Source organism: Ovis aries, chromosome 16, assembly GCF_016772045.2.
Source record: "Ovis aries strain OAR_USU_Benz2616 breed Rambouillet chromosome 16, ARS-UI_Ramb_v3.0, whole genome shotgun sequence".
Classification (NCBI taxonomy): Eukaryota; Metazoa; Chordata; class Mammalia; order Artiodactyla; family Bovidae; genus Ovis; species Ovis aries.
The window spans coordinates 38,363,303-38,384,696 of record NC_056069.1 but is presented as its reverse complement, the minus strand read 5'-3'; the positions used below and the strand labels follow the sequence as shown (position 1 = coordinate 38,384,696).

General features: G+C 42.3%; 2 protein-coding genes across 11 annotated transcripts in view; both read right to left on the bottom strand.

Moving 5' to 3' along the window:
• CAPSL (calcyphosine like) overlaps positions 1–9,512 on the bottom strand; it is a 37,239-nt gene extending 27,727 nt beyond the window's left edge. For all 9 annotated transcript variants that reach the window (XR_006056533.2, XR_006056532.2, XM_042233870.2 and 6 more), the window contains exon 1: positions 9,432–9,512. The gene's annotated coding sequence lies outside the window, so the exon portion shown is untranslated. The remainder of the gene's footprint in view (positions 1–9,431) is intronic.
• Positions 9,513–11,015: 1,503 nt separating this feature from the next.
• Positions 11,016–21,394, bottom strand: part of LOC101110449 (UDP-glucuronosyltransferase 3A1-like) — a 28,184-nt gene continuing 17,805 nt past the window's right edge. For both annotated transcript variants that reach the window (XM_042233868.2, XM_004017050.6), the window contains 2 exons: positions 18,083–18,302; positions 11,016–17,723 (listed from right to left, as the gene is read on the bottom strand). In XM_042233868.2, the coding sequence (XP_042089802.1) occupies positions 17,447–17,723; positions 18,083–18,302 (497 nt within the window). In that variant the 3' untranslated portion in view covers positions 11,016–17,446. The remainder of the gene's footprint in view (positions 17,724–18,082; positions 18,303–21,394) is intronic.

Below are 21,394 nucleotides of genomic sequence, written 5' to 3'. Positions count from 1 at the left end.
AGGAATGGGTGAATTTAACTCAGATGACCATTGTATCTACTACTGTGGACAAGAATCCCTTAGAAGAAATGGAGTAGCCCTCATAGTCAACAAAAGAGTCCAAAATGCAATACTTGGGTGCAGTCTCAAAAATGACAGAAAGATCTCTGTTCATTTCCAAGGCAAACCATTCAATACCATAGTAATTCCAGTTTATGCCCCGACCAGTAATGCTGAAGAAGCTGAAGTTGAATGGTTCTATGAAGACCTACAAGACCTTCTAGAACTAACATCCGAAAAAGATGTATTTTTCATTATTGGGGACTGGAATGCAAAAGTAGAAAGTCAAGAGATACTTTGGAGCAACAGGCAAATTTGCCCTTGGAGTACAAAATGAAGCAGGCAAAGGCTAACAGAGTTTTGCCAAGAGAATGCACTGGTCACAGCAAACACCCTCTCCCAACAAGACAAGAGACAACTCTACACATGGACATCACCAGATGGTGCAGCCTTCTTTGCAGCCAAAGACAGAGAAGCTCTATACATTCAGCAAAAACAAGACCAGGAGTTGACTGTGGCTCAGATCATGAACTCCTTATTGCCAAATTCAGACTTAAATTGAAGAAAGTAGGGAAAACCACTAGACCATTCAGTTATGACCCAAATAAAATTCCTTATAATTATACAGTGGAAGTGAGAAATACATTCAAGGGATTAGATCTGATTCACAGAGTGCCTGAAGAACTATGGACAGAGGTTCATGACATTGTACAGGAGGTAGGGATCAAGACCATCCCCAAGGAAAATAAATGCTCAAAGGCAAAATGGTTGTTTGAGGAGGCCTTACAAGAGAAGTGAAAGGCAAAGGAGAAAAGGAAAGATATACACATTTGAATGCAGAGTTTCAAAGAATAGCAAAGAGAGATAAGAAAGCATTCCTCAATGATCAATGCAAAGTAGACGAAAACAATAGAATGGGAAAGACTAGAGATCTCTTCAAGAAAATTAGAGATACCAAGGAAGCATTTCATTCAAAGATGGGCACAATAAAGGACAGAAGTGGTATGGACCTAAGAGAAGCAGAAGATATTAAGAAGAGGTGGCAAGAAAACACAGAAGAACTATGCAAAAAAGATCTTCGTGACCCAGATAATCACGACGGTGTGATCACTCAACTAGAGCCAGACATCCTGGAATGCAAAGTCAAGTGGGCCTTAGGAAGCATCACTACAAACAAAGCTAGTGGAGGTGATGGAATTCCAGCTGAGCTGTTTGAAAATATTAAAAGATGATGCTGTGAAAGTGCTGCACTCAATATGCCAGCAAATTTGAAAAAGACCAATGAGGACTGGAAAAGGTCAGTTTTCATTCCAATCCCAAAGAAAGGCAATGCCAAAGAATGTTCAAACTACTGCACTACTGCACTCATCTCACACACTAGCAAAGCAATGCTCAAAATTCTCCAAGTCAGGCTTCAATAATACGTGAACTGTGAACTTCCCAATGTTCAAGATAGATTTAGAAAATCTAGAGGAACAAGAAATCAAATTGCCAACATCCACTGGATCATTGAAAAAGCAAGACAGTTCCAGAAAAACATCTCTCTCTTTAGTCGCTATGTCCGACTCTTGTGACTCCGTGGACTGTAGCCTGCCAGGCCCTTCTGTCCATGGGATTCTCCAGGCAAGAATGCTAGAGTGGGTTACCATTTCCTTCTCCAGGGAATCTTCCCAACCCAGGAATCAAACCCAGTTCTCCTGCATTGCAGGCAGATTCTTTACCAACTGAGCTATGAAGGAAGCCCAAAGTTTTAACTATGCCAATGCCTTTGATTATGTGGATCACAACAGACTGTGGAAAATTCTTAAAGAGATGGGAATACCAGACCACCTTACCTGCCTCCTGAGAAATCTGTATGAAGGTCAAGCAGCAACAGTTAGAACTGGGCATAGAATAACAGACTGGTTCCAAATTGGGAAAAGAGTACGTCAAGGCTGTATACTGCCATCTTCCTTATTTAACTTACATGCATACTACATCATGCAAAATGTCAGGCTGGAAGAAGCACAAGCTGGAATCAAGATTGCTGGGAGAAATATCAATAACCTCAGATGTGCAGATGACACCACCCTTATGGCAGAAAGTGAAGAAGATCTAAAGAGCTTCTTGATGAAAGTGAAAGAGGAGAGTGAAAAAGCTGGCTAAAAACTCAACATTCAGAACACTAAGATCATGGCATCTGGTCTCATCATGTCATGGCAAACAGATGGGAAATAATGGAAACAGTGAGTGATTTTATTTTGGCGGGGGGCGGGGGGTGGTTCCAAAATCACTGCAGATGGTGACTGTGGCCATAAAAATAAAAGAGTCTTGCTCCTTGGAAGAAAAGCTCCTTGGAAGAAAACCAACCTAGACAATACATTAAAAAGCCAAGACATTACTCTACCAACAAAGGTCCATCTAGTGAGTCAGTTCAGTTCAGTTCAGTCGCTCAGTCGTGTCCGACTCTTTGCGACCCCATGAATCGCAGCACGCCAGGCCTCCCTGTCCATCACCGTCTCCTGGAGTTCACTCAGACTCATGTCCATCAAGTCCGTAATGCCATCCAGCCATCTCATCCTGGGTCGTCCCCTTCTCCTCCTGCCCCCAACCTCTCCCAGCATCAGGGTCTTTTCCAGTGAGTCAGCTCTTCGCATGAGGTGTCCAAAGTACTGGAGCTTCAGCTTTAGCTTCATTCCTTCAAAGAACACCCAGGGTTGATCTCCTTCAGAATGGACTGGTTGGATCTCCTTGCAGTCATAGTCATGTATGGATGTGAGAGTTTGACTATAAAGTAAGCTGAGCACTGAATAACTGATGCTTTTGAACTGTGGTGTTGTAGAAGACTCTTAAGAGTCCCTTGGAATGCAAAGAGATCCAACCAGTCCATGCTAAAGGAAATCAGTCCTGAATATTCATTGGAAGAACTGATGCTGAAGCTGAAACTCCAATACTTTGACCAACTGACATGAAGAACTGACTCACTGGAAAAAAACCCTGATACTTGGAAAGATTGAAGGCAGCTGGAGAAGGGATCAGATGGTTGGATGGAATCTCTGGCTCAATGGATATGAATTTGAGCAAACTCTGGGAGCTGGTGATAGACAGGGAAGCCTGGCATGCTGCCAGGGGTTGCAAAGATTAGAACTTGACTGAGCAACTGAACTGAACTGAAATAAACATTTCTTCCAAATTCCCTGGTTTTAATGAAGACACCCTAAGAACCAACCATGTAACTTCTAAATATCCCATTTTTCAGGTGCCATAAGACCTTGGCCGCAGTGATTTCAAACCCGCTGCAAAGACCAAGCCCAAGTGTACATTTTCCTCCACTTTTAGATGGGAGTAAAGCATCAGATGTGGTCACCACTTGCCCTTTTGCAACATTAGTCACCAAAATCACCTACTTTATAATTATTTTACATTTACTTAAAATGCTCTTTTTGGAATTATTTGTCCATTTAATGTTTATTTTATAGCCACTTTATTTGCAACCTGTGTGCTCTTAACTGATACTTCTAGAAAGCCAAAAAAGTGTTAATGGATAGAAATTCAATATCAGAATGCCACGTTCAGTGTCAGGATTGTGTCCAGCTACTCATAAAAGAAACAGCTAGATTTTTTCTAAAAATGGTAGAGGTAGACTTTTCTTTCATATCAAAGAAGTCTGGAGGCAGTTCAAGTAGTCATCAAGGTCCAGAAAAACTACTACCTTTTACCTTACCATTGTTGCTTTTTCTCAGAGATGCCCAAAGTTACAAAATAGGTACAGCAGTGCCAGCCATTATATCACCCTCCAGGTAACCAAAAAGAGACAGATGTGAAGGCAAGAAGAATGCACTTCCCAGCTCAATCAGCCTTTTATTAAATGGTTCCCAGAAGACTCTACCCACCTCCTTTCACTTAAATCTCACTGGTCACTCCTGCAAAAGAGGCTGGTTCTGTGGTCTCAATGTTTGTGTCCCCCCAAATTCATATGATTAAATCCTAATTCCCAAAGATGATAGGATTAGGAGTTGGGGCCTTTGGGAGGTGCTTAGGTTTTGAGAGCAAATTAGTACCTTGTAAAAGATGCTCTGCAGAGACCCCTCACCCTTTCTGCCACCAGTGAGAAGCCATCCTTGTACCAGTTAAAGGGCCTTGACCCAACCATGCTGGGTGCTTGACCTTAGACTTTCTAGCCTCCAAGACTATGAGAAATGACTATCTGTTATTCATAAGCTGCCCAGTCTGTAGTATTTTTTTACAGCAGCCCAGATGAACTAAGACAGCTGGGAAACCTAATGTTAAGCTGGAGACTTTGCCATGCTCCAGGTTCTGTTTACAAAGAAGAAGAGACCGGTAGAGATAACAGAGTCCCTCCAGAAAGTAACAGTGTAAGAACTTCTAAATCAATTTATTCCATAATCTCACTTGCAGCCTGAGGTTTTTGGAGGCAGATGGGGCCATAAGACCACCCTGATGGAAGTACTAAGCCAAGTCTTGGGAGCAGAAGTTAGCACCTTGGTGATTTCTCATTCCTCAAACTCTGTTCTTCCAAAATGAATAAGGTCATCTTAACATATGCTGTTATCAAGCATACTCTGAGTTCAGGCAAACATTGCCTAAGATGAACTAGGCCTGAGGACATCAAATCACAGCCCACGGGCTGAATTTGCTCCTCTGCCTAGTTTGGTAAATAAAGTTTTATTAGAAAATAGCCACATATGCTTGCTTATGTGTTACCTGTGGCTATTTTCAACCCACTGCCAAGCTGGATAGATGCTACAGAGACTTTCTGGCATACAAAGCTTTAACTATTCAGCATCTGATCCTATACAGAAGAAGGGTTTCCCGGTGGCTCAGTGGTAAAGAATCTGTCTGCCAATGCAGGAGAAGCAGAAGATGTGGGTTCAGTCCCTGGGTGGAGACGATCCCCTGGAGGAGGAAATGGCAACCCACTCCAGTATTCTTGCCTGGAGAATCCCAAGGACAGAGGAGCCTGGCTGGCTACAGTCCATAGGGTCACAAAGAGTTGGACACCACTGGGTGACTGATATAGAAATAGCGTGCAGCCCCTAGCGACCTCACAAAGGAAACATCATACTAGAAGAGAGGTCATTTATTGAGGACGCGCTCTGTCAGGCTCTCTGCTGTAAGTGTTTTTACTTACATTAAAGAGAACTATTCCTATTTCCCAGGTGACACTAGTGGTAAAGAACCTGCCTCCCAATGCAGGAGACATAGGAGACACAAGTTTGATCCCTGGGTCAGGAAGATCCCCTGGAGGAGGGCATAGCAACCCACTCCAGCATTCTTGCCTGGAGAATGGCAGGGACGGAGAAGCTGGGCAGGCTACAGTCCATAGGGTCCCAAAGAGTCAGACACAACTGAAGCGACTTAGCACACATACACATTTCAATTTCACAAAATAAAGAGATAGGTACAAAGAGATTAAGTTCAGACGTAAGTAGCAGAAACAAAGTTCTGAATGGGGTCTTCTGCAGCTGCCACTTCCCCAGGGGGCTTTTGTAAATTACCCACAACATTTCAGAAAGTATTTCTTTTTTAAACAAGGAACCACTGTAGTCATCATAAATCATTCATATATTAAACCTGAGACGAGCTTATTAGCAGTATTACAGCCAAAGCACACTTAGTGAGGACAACTGGCCTTGGAAGTTCCTGGAGCCCTTTTGCCTGTCCCTTCTTCTATGTGAAGAGCTCTTGTTGAGGTCAAGGACAACCGCAGAGGTGATACACACAAAACAGCTTCCAGAGAAAGTAAGAGCATTCTGCAAAATTTAGTTTTAGTTGGAGGATAATTGCTTTACAGGAGCTTCCCTGGTAGCTCAGTCAGTAAAGAATCTGCCTGCAGTGTGGGAGACCCAGGTTCGATTCCTGGATGGGAAAGATCCTCTGGAGAAGGAAATGGCAACCCACTCAAGTATTCTTGCCTAGAGAAGTCCATAGACAGAGGAGCCTGGTGGGCTACAGTTCATGGGTTCGCAAAGAGTCAGACACACCTGAACGACTAACACACACACACACAGTTGCTTTACAATTCTGTGTTGGTTTCTGCCTTACAGCCACATGAATCAGCCGTAAGTACTGCCCTGCTCACACAAATGACACTGTACACTTTGAAGTATTGGGGAAATCTTAATTCTATTCGGCTTCAGGTTTTGAAAATATGTAGGAGCACTGGAGGGAAAACAGGGTCCTGGGTGGCAATGGAAGCATGCCTGGAGGTGTGCAAGAACATCACGGATGGTGGGAATGTTCACGGACATTAGCGTCCCGTGGAGGCAGCCGTGGCCTTTCTGCACCACAGCAATCATTCCTGTAACACTGTCTTCTCCCAAATGCCAGCTTGTTTGTTTCTGGAACACAAAAAAACTGCTTCTACGCACCTTGATACTTTTTAATATACAAAACTGAGACCAGAATGAAGATCAAAAATTTGTAAGGAAAATTCAATAGGGTAAAATCTGTTGAATGTATTAATTAACGAGATGAAAGAAAAAGCTGATACAAGAAACTAAGCACTCTGCTCTTTGCACCTGCGCACCCATCACAACTACAAGTTACCAGGCGAGGCATGTCCGTTGAGACCAAGAGCTCCCCTCATGCAGAGACATCAGACTTTCCTCAATCCCTTATTCTACTATCAATCTCCTAAATCTCCTCAGCCTCTGGATTATCAGGGTTATCTTTCACTAAAAGTGAAAGTGTGAGTCACTCAGTTGTGTCTGACTCTGTGACCCCAGGGACTGTAGCCTGCCAGGTCCCTCTGTCCATAGGATTCTCCAGGCAAGAATACTGGAATGGGTTGACATGCCCTCTTCCAGGGGATCTTCCCAACCCAGGGATCATAACCGGGTCTCCTGCACTGCAGGCAGATTCTTTACCATGAGTCACCAGGGACGCTGAGCTCAATATTCTGTTTGCCCAGCCCCTCCCCTGCCCCAGTCTCCACCCACATCTGTGCTACAGGAGGTTGACCTCTATGAACTGCATTAACCAGATTTCTTTGCTTTAAGGCTTCAGGTGAATTCAGCTCACGGGAGGCACCAGCAGGGAGATCAGACGGCAAGCGGAGAAAGTGTTAGTGGCTCAGTCATGTTCAACTCTTTTCGACCTCTTATACCCAACAGTTTATACCTCTCACTCCCCCATTCTCATATCCCCCCTCCCTCTCTATATCTGTAACCAACTGCTCCCTTTCATTCATGAATCTGCAGTGGTCCCTCAGCCCTAGACTCCCCCCAGCTCTCACCCTTCAAGGCCAAACTACTTGGAAGAGACTCTGTTTTTAACTTTCTCATGCCCCATTCCTACTTCAGTCCACAGCAGGCTGGTCTTCACTCTGTCACTCCAGAGAACATACACTCAGGAAGTCATTACCAGCCTGACTGCCAACTTCAACAGTCACCCTATTTCACTCCCCCCAGCAAGACCTTTTTCAATCCTTCTTGAAACTCTTTGCTCTCAATGTCTATGAATCTAACTTCCTATCTCCCTTCCTCTCAGGTCTGATCTCTTTGGTGTCTCCCTTGTCTTTAAATGCTACTATTTTCCAGGATTCCATGATTTATCCTCTTCTCACTCTCATATATCCTGCAGCAATCTCAGCCTCATCCACTGTTTATTACAACTCATCCCATATCTTTATTCCAACTCGTTCACTCTCCTCAGCCCCAGAGCCAGATCTCAAATTTCCACACAAAACGTGTACTTTAATAACCTACAAACATTGTGAGTTTAATGTACCAGAACCAAACTCATTATCCTTGCCTCCTTATTATTCCTTGCCTCAGGAAATGGCAACACCACTTTCCAGGTCATTAACTGAACATCATCCTAGACTTCTTTTCACCCTCTGCCTTGAATTAGCAGCCAATTCCTGTAAAATATCACCATTTTGACACCTCCTGAATCTGTTCCTTCCCCTGCCTCCATTGCCATGGATACCACTTTAGCCCAGGACCTGGTTTTCTCCTATTTCCATTGTGGAAATTTCCCCTCAACTGTTTCCCAGCCTCCAATCTTGTCCTTCCAATCTATCATTCAGATGACTGGCCAAGTGATCTTCATAACATGGAAATCCGAATTGCATACTCAAGTCTAAGATCCTTTGGTTGCTCCCCACTGTGTACAGCTAAAGAGCAAACATCTTAGCATTTGTTGTGTACATTGGCCCTGCCTATCCCTCCAGTATTTTTTCTACTAATCTCCATCCCTTCACTATCTTTTCTACATCCATACTCACTCATACTCCACAAACACATCATGGTGTTCTGCATCTCTGTGCCTTTGTACATGAACTCCCATATTCCGGAACACCTTCCCTCCCTTGTTGGTCTAGGGAAATCCTACTCTTCCTTGCAAAACCACTATGGTGAGGCCTCATATAACCACTCTCTTCAGAGTGAAACAGCCTGCATCTTCCTTGGCATAATCTGTGCAAAGCCCACAGACATCCACACTGCACTATGACATAACTCTTCTCTTTCAGGACTGCCTCTCCTACTAGGTCCTTAAAGGCACAGACCTTTAAGTTTCCTGTTATCATATTATCAACACTTAACAGAATACTACAGACTACTACTGGAATTCATCATTAGTATTATTAGATAATTACTATTTGAATGGAAATACAAATGAATGTTCACAATTTAAATCTCACTATTTAAAATACACAATGACAAAATTAAAAGATTTCTGTAGTTGTAAGATTTTGAGGAAAAAGTAAGAGATTCAAAAACAAGAGAGAATTCCATCTACTAAGTATGGCTTAACTGTGCCCCAGACTGGAGGCCAGGGGATTGGACACCTGGATAAATGGTATTACCATTTGCTAAGGTTCTTTTCAACTTCATGACCAATCGAATCAACTCTTTAATATAATTTTTAACATATTGTGTCAGTTTAATAAGAATTCTGATTCTTATCTGATTCTAAGTGGTCAGTTCAGCAGGCAAGGTGTCACAGAAATAACATAACTTAGAATGTTAGACAAACCAAAGTCTAAAGCAAAGCTCAATCTTTTCATCGTTTTTAATTTGGAGATATTTGACCTTCCTGAAGCTGTTTTATCAATGTCATCCAGGCTGCTTACAGCAACTTACCCAAACACTTCACACTCAAGCACCCAGGACCTAGTAACTGCTCACTGATGGTTGTTTCCTTCTCCTTTACTGACGGAAATTGATTTTCTACATGTTTATCTGAGCACCGCTACACAAAGATGACAAAAACCTCTCCCAGTACCAAGCCATTTCCATGCTAGCCAGACAGCCAAGAATGCTCATAAACATTTTGATTTTCTTTTTAGAAAGTCACATCTACTGTCTTCTTTCCTTTTTAGCTATAGTGAAACAAAAGTGATCAAATCAATATAGTATTAATGGAAAAAAAAACCTTTGATTTACCTTAAATGCTAACCTGTTGCCACCAGTTGCTTTGAACTGAAACTATGGACGCTCTCTCCTGCAACTGGGAAGACTGGTCCCCTCCCATCCCCCTTTGCCCCTCCCTCTTACCTTCCATCCTCACCCCTCCTGATCTGCCTTCTTCCTGCCAATTGGATATCTTGGAATCACTACTGCAAATTTACAGTCTCATTGGCTCAACTTATTGTCAATCATGATCCCAGCCCTGCCTTTTCTTGAGTTTACACTTCTGTTGCCTAGGAAATGCAGTGACTGTCAAAACCTAGGCTGTTTACTCTAGGAGAGAAGCCAGCCAGAAGTTGACTAGCAATTGTTTGGTTTCTAGAAGAGCAAACTTGCCTCCTAGGTTTTATAAGATAATGTTAAGCAAATTCTCTTCCTTCTTTAGGCGAATCTTTCCTGCCCTTCTGTTGTCTCCAGATGACTTGCTGCTAGAGTGTCTAATTATCAGGTGAGACTTAAAATCACAACACAAGGGAGCAGGCAGGTATAATTACAGGTGACTCAAAGTTCTCCCACCTTCTCACAGACACACAGAGAAGATGTAATTTCCCACTGTTTCCGTCCCTGGTGTCTGTTTTTTTCCCTTTCTCCTCTTTTTTTTTCACTTCTCATCTCTTTTTATACTTGTTCCCTAATAGTAAGTTTGCCAGAGGAGAAGTGGCCCTGTTTAGAAAAAGAACCCCTAAATCATGTTCTCTCTCATTGTATCTATGGCATCTCTCCTACCTTCATCATCTCTGCCACTTTTCCTGCTTCCATAATGAAGTGACACAAAGATTGGAAGACTAGAACCATGAAGATATGTTCTTATCTTACATTGTATGTATTCTCAGGCAACGGTGGCCATTGATTTCTATAGTCTCTAGAGCAGACTCTAAATCCACCTTGTCAATTTCTCAGAATTACCCTGGAGGTCAAGGGGGTGTGTTCTCTGTGGATTTTAATGGAGGTTTGTCTTGGTTGAGGGGATTTCCAGCAGGATGTAAATTGAGGGGCCAAAAAAAAAGAAAAAATGCCACTTGTTTGAAAATAAGTCCTTTTCTCTCTTTGGGGGTTAGATGCTGAGAGCCTCTGCCTATGGTCATGACTCTGATTAAGCAGCACTAAGCTGGTGCTGACACTGACAGGATTAGATGCGCTCCCCACCTCCACTGCAGGGTTGTTCTGAGTGTCTTCTCCACACACCACTAGCCATTTCATCCAGAAATACCCCTTCTTGCGGCAGCTGACCTCATGGCATCAAGCTGTCTGTTTGACTTTCACTAAGTGAAATTGGGCTTCCCTGGTGGCTCAAATGGTAAAGAATCTGCCTGCAGTGCAGGAGACCCAGGTTTGATCCCTAGGTTGGGAAGATCCCCCTGGAGGAGGGCATGGCCACCCACTCCAGTATCCTTGCCTGGAGAATTCCATGAACATAGGGGCATGGCAGGCTACAGTCCATGGGGCTGCAAAGAGTCGGACACAACTGAGTGACTGACACAACAACGTGAAATCACTGAAATTATAAGCCAAACTAATAAACTCTTAGGGAGCAATCACTTAGAGAAGATGCACCACCAATAACAGATACATCTGCCTTTTAATTAATCAGTAAGATAATGGGAAACTGACTGAGAGCCAGTAGAGGGCCAGGAAAGTCTGGATCATCTTTGCACATTCCAAGGTGCTCAGCACGGTACACTGTACAGAGATGAAATCATTCAGTGTTGGTTGAATCAAATTGTTGACCTGGATTAAATGCATTTATATAAAGGCTGCTTTTCAGAAGAAGTTAAGTCCTGTACTAAGAGTTTGTGTAAGACCACATACATTTCATTTACTTCCTTCCACTTGAATAATTGGTTGACATTTAAATAAATAATGTAACCACCTTGCAATAACTTGCAATTAGGGCATGATAAACCAAACAAAGAAAGGTTGACATACATTAAGACAGTATGGTACTGGCACAAAGACAGAAATATAGATCAATGGAACAAAATAGAAAGCCCAGAGATAAATCCACACACCTATGGACACCTTATCTTTGACAAAGGAGGCAAGAATATACAATGGAGAAAAGATAATCTCTTTAACAAGTGGTGCTGGGGAAACTGGTCAACCACTTGTAAAAAAAAAAAAAGAAACTAGGATACTTTCTAACACCATAAACAAAAGTAAACTCAAAATGGGTTAAAGATCTACATGTAAGACCAGAAACTATAAAACTCCTAGAGGAAAACATTGGCAAAACTCTCTCTGACATAAATCACAGCGGGATCCTCTATGACCCACCTCCCAGAGTAATGGAAATAAAAGCAAAAAATAAACAAATGGGACTTAGTTAAAATTAAAAGCTTTTTCACAACGGAGGAAACTATAAGCAATATGAAAAGGCAACCTTCAGAATGGGAGAAAATAATAACAAATGAAGCAACTGACAAAGAATTAATCTCAAAAATATACAAGCAACTCCTGCAGCTCAATTCCAGAAAAATAAATGACCCAATCAAAAAATGGGCCAAAGAACTAAACAGACATTTCTCCAAAGATATACAGATGGCTAACAAATGCATGAAAAGATGCTCAACATCACTCATTATTGTAGAAATGCAAATCAAAACCAAAATGAGGTACCATCTCATGCCAGTCAGAATGGCTGCTATCAAAAAGTCTACAAACAATAAATGCTGGAGAGGGTGTGGAGAAAAGGGAATCCTTTTACACTGTTGGTGGGAATACAAACTAGTACAGCCACTATGGAGAACAGTGTGGAGATTACTTTAAAAGCTAGAAATAGAACTGCTATATGACACAGCAATCCCACTGCTGGGCATACACACCGAGGAAACCAAAATTGAAAGAGACATGTGTACCCCAATGTTCATCTCAGCACTGATTATAATAGCCAGGACATGGAAGCAACCTAGATGTCCATCAGCAGATGAATGGGTAAGAAAGCTGCGGTACATATACACAATGGAATATTACTCAGCTACTAAAAAGAATATATTTGAATCAGTTCTAATGAGGTGGATGAAACTGGAGCCTATTATACAGAGTGAAGTAAGTCAGAAAGAAAAACACCAATACAGCATTTTAACACATATAAATGGAATTTAGAAAGATGGTAACAATAACCCTATATGCAAGACAGCAAAAGTAACACAGATGTAAAGAACAGACTTTTGGACTCTGTGGGAGAAGGCAAGTGTGGGATGATTTGAGAGAACAAAACTGAAACATGTATATTACCATATGTGAAACAGATCGCCAGTCCAGGTTCGACGCATGAGACAGGGTGCTCAGGGCCAGTCCACTGGGATGACCCTGAGGGATGGGATGGGGAGGGAGGTGGGAGGGGGTTCAGGATGGGAGACACTTGTACACACATGGCTGATTCATGTCAATGTATGGCAAAAAATCACTACAATATTATAAAGTAATTATCTTTCAATTAAAATAAATTAATTAATTTTTTAAAAGAGAGAGGTTGACATAAGGGAAAATCACATCTACAGAGCATTGGTATACATCAATACACAAAAGTATCAATATGAGGTCACAGCTGGAGGTGATGCAAAAACAGGTAAGCACAACAACAATGAAAGGAAATGTACATGACATCTTGAACTTCATCTCAGAATCTTAAAATGAACCTCCAAAAATAGGTATTTAATGCATAAATCCTTAGTTTATATCATGTTTAATATCCACTAAAGCTCAAAATTAAATATTTTCCTGTGCTTATAATTTCTCAAATGTGTAATTCTATGTCATAATTATGGAAGAACCCAGGAAACCACTCATAAAATAGACATGGATTAGGTCTGAGTATGTGAACTTGACCCCTAATCTGACCAAGGCTTTTACAATTAGTCCTCTCCAGAAAATTGCCCTACTTCTTGCACACAGATATCTCCTCCTTTTTCAAAATTTGGAAATTATAATGTATTTGCATTTTCAGTTATATTTGAATGCAACAATAACTCCCAAATACTAAAATCTGAGGTACTCAAATAGAAAAACACTTAAAAACATGTATTATCCATAGAGATTTTCAAATCAATTTTAAAGCCTAATCTGTGTATAAAAAATGACATCCACTTTTGATGGGTGTACCCAGATACAAAGCCACCACTGCAATCAAGATACAAAACACTTCCATCACCCCATTTACAGTCCACCTTCCCACAGCCTATAGCCCCATGCAACCAATAGTCTACCTTTTGTCAGCAGAAGTTGGTTTACATTTTCTTGAATTTATATAAGTGAATCATGTGGATACATATTTCTTTGAAGTCTGGCTTCTTTTGCTCAGCAAGATCATTCTGAGATTCATGTATACAGTTGGGTACATCAGTAGCATGTTCCTTTCTATTGCTGAGCCATAGTTCTTTTATGGATGTTCCACAATGTGTTAATCCATTCACCAATTTTCTTAAGCTGAAGCTGTTACAAATAAAGCCACTGTGAACATTTATGTTCAAGTTTTCGGGTGGACACATGTTTTCATTTAATTTAAATAAATACCTGGAATTGGAATGGCTCAGTCAAATGGTAAGTGGATGCTTAACTGTTTGGGAATCTGTAGAGCAACTTTCCTAAGTAGCTGAATCACTTTATGTTCCCATCAGCAGTGAAACATATGGATTCCAGTAGCCCTATCTCCTTGCCAACTATTGGTATTGTCAATGTTTTGAATAAGAGTCGTAATTCAATAACTACCTGCACTACGAAGACTTTCTTTTGAAATTTTCATATTCTCAACATTTACGTTTAGGCCTTTTGATACACTTTGAGTTCATTTTGTGTGGTACGGAGTCCAGTCAAAATCCTTTTGTGAGATACACAGGAAACAACCTGAATGTCTATTGACAGATGAACGGATAAGGAGATGTGGTGCACATGTACCATGGAATACTGCTCAGCCATGAAAAAGAATGAACTAATGCTATTGGCAGCAACATAGATGAAACTAGAGATTATCATACTAAGTGAACTAAGTCAGAAAGACAAAGAGAAAAATGCCATATGATCCCACTTATATGCAAAATCTAAAATACAACACAAATAAACCTGTCTGAAACAGAAACAGACTCACAGACATACAGGAAGACGTAGTTTTCAAAGAGGATAGGGGTAGAGCAATGGCAGCCCACTCCAGTACTCTTGCCTGGAAAATCCCATGGATGGAGAAGCCTGGTGGGCTGCAGTCCATGGGGTCTCTAAGAGTCGGGCACGACTGAGCGACTTCACTTTCACTTTTCACTTTCATGCACTGGAGAAGGCAATGGCAACCCACTCCAGTGTTCTTGCCTGGAGAATCCCCAGGGACAGAGGAGCCTAGTGGGCTGCCGTCTGTGGGGTCTCACAGAGTCAGACATGACTGAAGCGACTTAGCAGTAGCAGCAGCAGCAGCAGCAGCAGGGGTATGCAGGGTTGGGGAAGAGAGGAATCAGGAGTTTGGAATTAGCAGATGCAAACTATTATATATATAGAATGGATAAACAACAAGGTCCTACTGTCTAGCACAGGGCACTATATTCAATATCCTGTGATAAACCATTTTGGAAAAGACTATGAAAAAGAATATATGTATATATGTATATATATATATATATATATATATATACACACATGTATATACATAAATAAATAACTGAACTACTTTGATGTCCAGCAGAAATCAATACAACCCTGTAAATCAACTATATTTCAATGAAATACATTTATAAAAATATCCTTTGTGTATATTAAATTAAGGCCAATCCCATTCAGATATACAATTGTTCCAGTACAGTTTGCTGAAAAGATTTTTCTTTTTCCATTGAATTGCCTTTGCACTTTTGTCAAAAATCAAGAGAACATATTCTGTGGGTCTCTTTCAGAATTTTCAAGATGTGCCTGCTGCAGTTGCCAGAAAGAGATCACGGAGACCTTGTATTCCCTGCAATGGGGGCCAACAAAGGCCTGTGATCAGAGAGTGATGGATCAGATTTCCATGCCATCAAGACCGTGCTGGCAGCCAGCCCTGCAGAGGGTACTTGAAGGGAACAAGCTGGAGGCCTCATTCTGGCTCAGTGACTGCTATTGGTCAGATTTCCTGGACTGGGACAGAGCCTAGAAAGCAGCAGAAAGGGTTGGCTTCACTGAGTTACCTGATCATCAGTGAGGATTTTGTGGTGAGAGCAGGAAAAAGGGAGTTATCAACCAGGGAGCCTCATCCTTAGGTCCCTGTGTTGCCTATGAGGGGAATAAAACTCTGGTCATTCATTCCAGTGACAACCCAGATAGGGCTGCATGTCTGTCCCTCAAGAAATTTACGTCAGAGACCAGTTTACGAGATTTCATTAAGAATTATAGAAATAAAACCTTATCTCTCACACACACAGACACACTCACTTCTGTATCTGACATACTCCTGACTGTGTGGGACTCCCTTGCAGCGTAAGAACTCACAGAACTGGTAGACACTGGGCACCCACTTCTCCATACAACCAGGCAGACCCCATCCCAACATTAGCAGGTGTGGTCTTTTCCTATCTCTGCAGGGAGCATTTGTAGTAACTGCTTCATGTTTTCCTTTGAACTATTTTGACATGTGATTAACAACCCAGAATTAAGCAACCCAAAATTGCAGTTGCCAGGGCTATCTCTTGTTTCTAACATTTTCTTCATCATGTTTTAATCCACTGGATACCACATGATGAAACTTTTAAGGAGGAATTTAATTCCATTTCAGAATGCAAAAGCAAACAGGAAGACAGGATCACCAAAGGTAAAATATTTCATGAGAGCAACAAACCAGAGAGCCAACTTAGAAGAACAGTACAGGACAGGTGTTCAAAAAACAAATTTTTTTTTAAGCTACAGACAGCAGGATGAGTCACGACCCCAGCCCTCCACCACCTGTCTCCAGGCTGTGTCCAGGAAATAAAAAAACACTTTAAAACTCCAGAGTGTTTAAGCCACTCTTTTTCTAGCTTCTGTTACTAGAAACTGAATGTCATCCCTAAGAGTTTACCACATGTAGGGATGTTCTTTGCTAGGTGGGATGGCAGATGGAATGTTTCCTGTATCAAGAGGTTTGGGCCAGCCATAGCTCCTGGACCTAAGGCCCCAAGCCTTGCATGGAGGTTCCATTTCTCCACTTAGGTTTTCGTAACTAATTATTCAAGTGGGGATCTTGAGGATGGAACATTGAAACGTGGGCAACAGGTGGCCTCAGCTGTGGACCAAAGGCAGGCTCCAGGCCCAAGAGTGAAGGAAGTGCTCTGTGCAAGAGGGGACCAAGTCCTCACAGGGGTGTCCCTGCTAACCTGCAGGACGGAGGCCAGGCTTCCTGAGCTGTGAGGTGAGATGAAAAGGAAACGCAAGAGGAAGGCTGACAAGGAAGAACTGACCAAACAGCTCGAGTGAGTTTTATGAAAAGTGAAAGAGAAATGGGGAAAGAGCCTGAGAAGGCTCCTGGACAAGGGAGTCGTCAGAACACCATGTGCCAGGATCACAAGGGAGCAGGGAGCAGGCTGGGCTGAGGAGAGGCGTCCCTTGGTCAGGGGCAATCCAGAAACTCAAGTGTAGATTCAGACACAAAAGTAGACATGGGCTGCTAGAACCTTGATGGTGGTTAAGGGAAAGCTGGTGGCGGGGGCGGGGGTGGGGTGCGGTATCATTTAACCTGTGTGGAATGTTAGTTTGGAAAGATGAGTAGAGTTCTGGAATTGGAGGATAATGATGTTTGCGCAGCTGAGTGAATGTACTTCATGCCACTGAACTACTACTTAATGATTAAAATGGTAAATTGCATGTGATGTATTCTTTACCACAGTATCTTTAAAAAGCACCCCAAGAGTTCTTCAGAAAGATTTCTAAACAGAGACAAAAAGTAGGGGAAATGCATGTTCTATCATCAAGTAAAAGTGAAGGGGAGGAGGCAAGTACAGTGCTGGGGGAAGACTTCAAAGAACCAGTGGCTCCCCAGCACACCCTCTCCAAGGCTCCACTTGGCCTCAGGCTTTCTTTAGTTTCCTGGCCCCACACAGCCACCTGGCCACTAGGCCCAGTAGCTTCCCACAGAGCCACACAGTGCCCAGGGTGACCATCAGCAGGAACAAGAGGACGTCCAGTAGGTACTGCTCATACCACGGCTGCTGGAAGGCATGGGGCTTGAGGTGGGCTGCACCCCCTGTCTGGAGGATGTGGTCGATCCAGCCCACCAGCCGCTGGGCAGGGGTCAGGGGCTGTGAGCGTGCAATGATGCTGGTGGCCTCTGCGGCAGATTTGTACCTGTCAACAGAGACAGAGGGAAGGTGTTAACTCAAGTGGTCTCAGAAGTCTTAGAGATCTTGTATCACACACACATGCACACACATACTTTCTACCATAGGCACAGAAGACTTCCTTTCAAGGAAAATTGTTGGCCTGGTCTTGCCACTATCCAACTGGGTCCGCTTGAAAAGTTCAAATTGATTCCTGCACGCAAAGACCCATGCTTAGTGCTGAAAGTGCTAACATATAAAAGTACACCCATATTATTCTGTGTCCTGGAAGTTTCAGCTTTTACTGCAATAAGACCCACGTGGTGCCCATCATGGCTTATGCCTCCATCAAGCATTAAGGAACCACAAGCCCCGAGAGCTGCACACCTCTTGTCTTCCATGACTTGCTTCATCTTCAGAGCCAACGTCTCAGCCTTCATCTGCTCTAACTTGATAGAGACACCAAACTTTCTGGTTTCTACTCGGAGCAGGTTTTCATCCTGGTCTTCAAAGACAGGAATCCCCACCATGGGCACGCCATGCTGGATGGCCTCCATGATACTATTCATCCCACCATGAGTGACAAAAAGGCGGATGCGAGGGTGCGCTGTTACAAATTAGAAAGAGAGCAGGACACCTCAGGATGAAAGTTTCAGGACAACAAGGAAAGCAACAAGGGCAAAAAGAATGTAAAAAGGGATCTCAACATGCTGTGAAAAAAATGAATTTACTGACTTATCTCAGGACACATTCAAGGGTGAATATTCTAAGACACAGATTCTGCTCTTGTCTCTGTACAGAAACGTCTCACCTCAGCCCTAATCCATCTAAGACTCAGAACCCAAGGAAAGCTGCAGAGAAGAGTGAAAAGCAAGGCATATTCCTCCCCCCACCTATTCATCCATCCGTCTATCCATCCATCCATCCATCCATCCATCCATCCATCCATCCATCCATCTCTACCCCGTCTCTTTGCTTCTCATCTCTGTTCCCTCTCTATTACTTTCTCACACAGTCTTTCTCTATGCCTCTGTTTCTCTCTCTCTCTCTTTCTGTCTCTTTGTCTTTAGCTCACTTGATCTTTTTCTCTCTGGGTCTCTCCCTCTCTTCTCCACTACCGATTCATTTCTCATTTATCTGAATTCTTAACACTATCATTGACATAACAACTCATGTGGCATTTATAAAACTTAACACTACAAGTATTTTCTCCTCAATTTTATGAGAAATCTTTAAGGTAGGGAATAATGGACCATACATTTCATTATTTCCAGTTCCTCTTTGCCTACCTCACCCTTACTTTTGCTGTTGTTCAGTCACTCAGTCACGTACAACTCGGTGCGATGCCATGGACTGCAGCATGCCAGGCTTCCCTGTCCTTCACCATCTCCCACAGCTTGCTCAGACTCATATCCATCAAGTTGGTGATACCATCCAATCATCTTGTCCTCTGTTGCCCCTTTTCCTCCTGCCTTCAATCCTTCCCAGCATCAGTGTCTTTTCTAATGAGTCGGCTCTTCACATCAGGTAGACAAAGCATTGGAGCCTCAGCTTCAGCACCAGTCCTTCCAATGAATATTGATTTCCTTTAGGATGGACTGATATACTTGCAGTCCAAGGGGCTCTCAGAGTCATCTCCAACACCACAGTTCAAAAGCATCAGTTCTTGGGTGCTCAGCCTTCTTTACGGTACAATTCTCACATCCATACATGACCACCAGAAAAACCATATATGGACATTTGTAGGCAAAGTGATGTCTCTGCTTTTTTATATGCTGCCTAGGTCTGTCAAAGCTTTCCTTCCAAGGAGCAAGCATTTTAATTTCATGGTCGTGGTCACCATCTGCAGTGATTTTGGAGCCCAAGAAAATAAAGTCTCTCACTGTTCCCATTGTTTACCCATCTGTTTGCCATGACATGATGGGATTGGATGCCATGATCTTAGGTTTTCTGAATGCTGAGTTTTAAGCAAGCTTTTTCACTCTCCTATTTCACCTTCGTCAGGAGGCTCTTTAGTTCCTCTTTGCTTTCTGCCATAAGAGTGGTATCATCAGCATATCTGAGGTTATTGATATTTCTTCCAGCAATCTTGATTCCAGCTTGTGCTGCATCCATCCTGGAATTTCATATGTCCTCTGCATATAAGTTAAATAAGCAGGCTAACAATATACAGCCTTGACCTACTTCTTTCCTCCTTTGAGCCAGTCTGTTTTCCCTTGTCCAGTTCTAACTGTTGCTTCTTGACCTGCATACAGGTTTCTCAGGGGGGAAGGTAAGGTGATCTGATATTCCCATCTCCTTAAGAATTTTCCACAGTTTATTGTGAGCCACACAGTCAAAGGCTTTAGCGTAGTCAGTGAAGCAGAAGTAGATGTTTTCTGAAACTCTTTTGCTTTTTCTATGATCCAACAGATGTTGGCAATTTGATCTCTGGTTCCTCTGCCTTTTCTAAATCCAACTTAAACATCTGGAGTTCTTGGTTCATGTACTGTTGAAGCCTAGCTTGAAGGATTCTGAGCATTACTTTGCTAGCGTGTGAAATGAGTGCAACTGTGTGGTAGTTTGAACGTTCTTTGGCATTGCCATTCTTTGGGATTGGAATGAAACTGACCTTTCCCAGTCATGTGGCCACTGCTGAGTTTTCCAAATTTGCTGACATATTGAGTGCAGCACTTTCACAGCATCATCTTTTAGGATTTGAAATAATTCAGCTGGAATTTCATCACCTCCACTGGCTTTGCTCCTAGTGATGCTTCCTAAGGCCCACTTGACTTCATGTTCCAGGATGTCTGGCTCTAGGTGAGAGATCATGCCATCATGGTTATCTGAGTCATGAAGATCTTTTTTGTATAGTTCTTCTGTGTATTCTTGCCACCTCTTCTTAATGTCTTCTGCTTCTCTTAGGTCCATACTATTTCTGTCCTTATTGTGCCCATCTTTGCATGAAATGTTCCCTTGGTATCTCAAATTTTCTTGAAGAGCTCTCTAGTCTTTCCTTTTCTATTGTTTTCTTCTATTTCTTTGCACTGATCACTGAGGAAGGCTTTCTTATCTCTCCTTGTTTTTCTTTGGCACTCTGCATTCAGTTGGATATGGCTTTCCTTTTCTCCTTTGCCTTTCAGCTATTTGTAAGTCCTCCTCATACAACCATTTTGCCTTTTTGCATTTCTTTTTCTTGGGGATGCTTTTGATCACCATCTCCTGTACAATGTCACGAACCTCCATGCATAGTTCTTCAGGCATTCTATTAGACCTAGACCCTTTAATTTATTTGTCACTTCCACTGTATAATCGTAAGGGATTTGATTTAGGATATAGCTGAATGGTCTGGTGGCTTTCCCTACTTTCTTCAATTTAAGACTGAATTTGGCAATAAGGAGTTTCTGATCTGAGCCACAGTCGGGTCCCAGTCTTGTTTTTGCTGACTGTATAGATTTTCTCTATCTTCGGCTGCAAAGAATATAATCAATCTGATTTCGGTATTGACAATCTGGTGATGTCCATGTGCAGAGTTGTCTCTTGTGTTGCTGGAAGAGGGTGTTTGCTATCACCAGTGCATTCTCTTAACAAAATTCTGTTATCCTTTGCCCTGCTTCATTTTGTACTTCAAGGCCAAACTTGCCTGTTACTCCAGGTATCTGTTGACTTCCTACTTTTGCATTCCAATCCCCTAAGATGAAGAGAACATCTTTGTTTGAT